Source organism: Vulpes vulpes, chromosome 13 (assembly GCF_048418805.1).
Source record: "Vulpes vulpes isolate BD-2025 chromosome 13, VulVul3, whole genome shotgun sequence".
Classification (NCBI taxonomy): Eukaryota; Metazoa; Chordata; class Mammalia; order Carnivora; family Canidae; genus Vulpes; species Vulpes vulpes.
In genome coordinates this window covers 118,455,030-118,456,881 of record NC_132792.1, presented here as the reverse complement: position 1 = coordinate 118,456,881, position 1,852 = coordinate 118,455,030, and the positions used below count along the sequence as shown (strand labels likewise).

At 50.1% G+C, this 1,852-nt stretch overlaps 1 protein-coding gene across 10 annotated transcripts in view; it reads left to right on the top strand.

Annotated features, from left to right (window-relative positions):
• GON4L (gon-4 like) overlaps nucleotides 1–1,852 on the top strand; it is a 72,670-nt gene that overhangs the window by 2,720 nt on the left and 68,098 nt on the right. For 3 of the 10 annotated variants that reach the window (XM_072733568.1, XM_025997270.2, XM_025997268.2), the window contains exon 1: nucleotides 213–367. The exons of 3 other annotated variants lie outside the window; for them this stretch is intronic. In XM_072733568.1, coding sequence (XP_072589669.1) covers nucleotides 229–367 — 139 coding nt within the window. In that variant the 5' untranslated portion in view covers nucleotides 213–228. Of the gene's footprint in view, nucleotides 1–212; nucleotides 368–1,852 lie in introns of those variants that run through there. 4 more of the 10 variants (XM_072733572.1, XM_072733571.1, XM_025997267.2 and 1 more) reach the window with 3 other exon arrangements.

Sequence of the window (1,852 nt, the reverse complement as noted above, 5' to 3'; positions counted from 1 at the left end):
TCGCTGCGCGGACAGAGAAAGCGAGGAGGAATCTCGCCTTTAAAGTCTTTCGCAAAAAAGAAGAAAGAAAAGAAAGAAAGAAGGAAGAAAGAAAAAGAAGGAAAGAAAGAAAGAAGAAAGAAAAGAAAGAAAGAAAAAGAAAGAAAGAAAGAAAGAAAGAAAGAAAGAAAAGAAGAAAAGTCTTTCGCAAACGTCGGACGCGCGGGCTTCAGTCCGCCCTCACCTAACATGGGGCCTGAGGGCTTGGCGCATGCTCTCTGGCGGCTTGGCGCCGCGCACCGCCGCTCGGGGGCGCGCACGTCCGGCGCTGCCGTTGGCCGACTTCCGGCGCTGGCGGAGCTGGATTTCCGCGGGAGCTGGCCGGCTGGTGAGGGTGGTAGGGCGCGTGCGGTGGGGCGGGAAGAGGCAGGTGGGAGCTGGGCGTCCGGGCAGAGGGGTCGGGTCAGCATGGGGTGTGTGACGGTGCCGGGCTAGGCGTGGGGACTTGGGCCGCCGCTGGGAGCCGCGGTGGGAAGCGCAGTGAGGACCCCCTCTTGGAACCTGTGCCCGGGAGGGGCCCGCGCTGGAGCTGGCCGGGGTCGCATTCATCCCCCAGCTGGTGGGACTCCAGCTCCCAGGGCGGGGGCCTTAGGAGGGCTGCTGCGTCTGAAGTGCCGGGAACCCTTCTCTGCACGCTGCTGCCTCCTGTCCTTCTTTTTTCTTTTCTAAATCTGTCATTCATATGTGAAACGTAGGACCCGTTCAAGCTGCTCGCTCCCCACCTCTCCCCTCTCCCACCCTCCCTCATCGGGATCGGCAGAACCTTCACGTGTGTATTGAGCTTTAACAACTGAGATCTGGACGCAGGCTGATATGGGGGGCGGGGCGGAGTTCTCCCTAAACTGAATTAGGGATCTTTATTTTAAGAATCTTTAAAAATTATCTATCTATATATCTGTCTAATCTATCTAATCTGTCAATCGCTGCCCCCACCGTGGGCCTGGAGCTCACAGCTCCGAGATTAGGAGTTGTACCTGCGCTCTTGTGACTAGAACCAGCTCGGTGCCCTGAATTAGGGAGGTTTAAAGGTCTCCCAGAAGGAACTATCTTAGTCGTCTGGACCCAGCTTTAGATGGGCATCGTCAGTGAGGAAGAACTCAGTATTAAAGCGATTTATTTTATTCTTGGACCTATTTTATTGAGAGTGAAGTTTTTTGGGCAGAAAGATGCAATCAGTTTCCATACGATGCCTAACTCCTGGCCCAAATGCTCCATAGATTAAGCATGGAATGGGAAGTTCATGCCCTCTCTCACGTATGCGTTTCTTCAGGAACATTCATTGAGTATAGCATAGGCAGATCTTGCCAAGTACTAGGGGTGCTGGTTGGAAAAGTACTTTCCCACAGAAAGCACATAGTTTTGGGGGAAGGAGATAGACAAGGGTGTGAGAAAAGCAATAAATACTGTAAAAGAGGTTTGCTAACAGGATCTATAAGAACATAAAAGATATCCTTCAGCTTAAGTTAGTGTGGCCCTTAAATTGTGATAGCTGAGGGGCACCTGGGTGGCTCAGTGGTTGAGCGTCTGCCTTCGGCTCAGATTGTGATTCTGGGGTCCTGGGATTGAATCCTGCATTGTGCTCTCCACGGGAAGCTTCTCCCTCTGCCTATGTCTGCCTCTCTGTGTCTCTCATGAATAAATAAATAAAATCTTTAAAAAAATAAATTATGATAGCTGGAATTGAAGCCAAGAGTCAAGAAGTAACAGCATAAGAGTATAGTAAGAATCTCTTATTTTCAACACAAATTTTTTGTTAATGTAGCTTAACCTTTTTAAACAACCACACTTTCCTTTTGGATTGCTTTTGTTAACT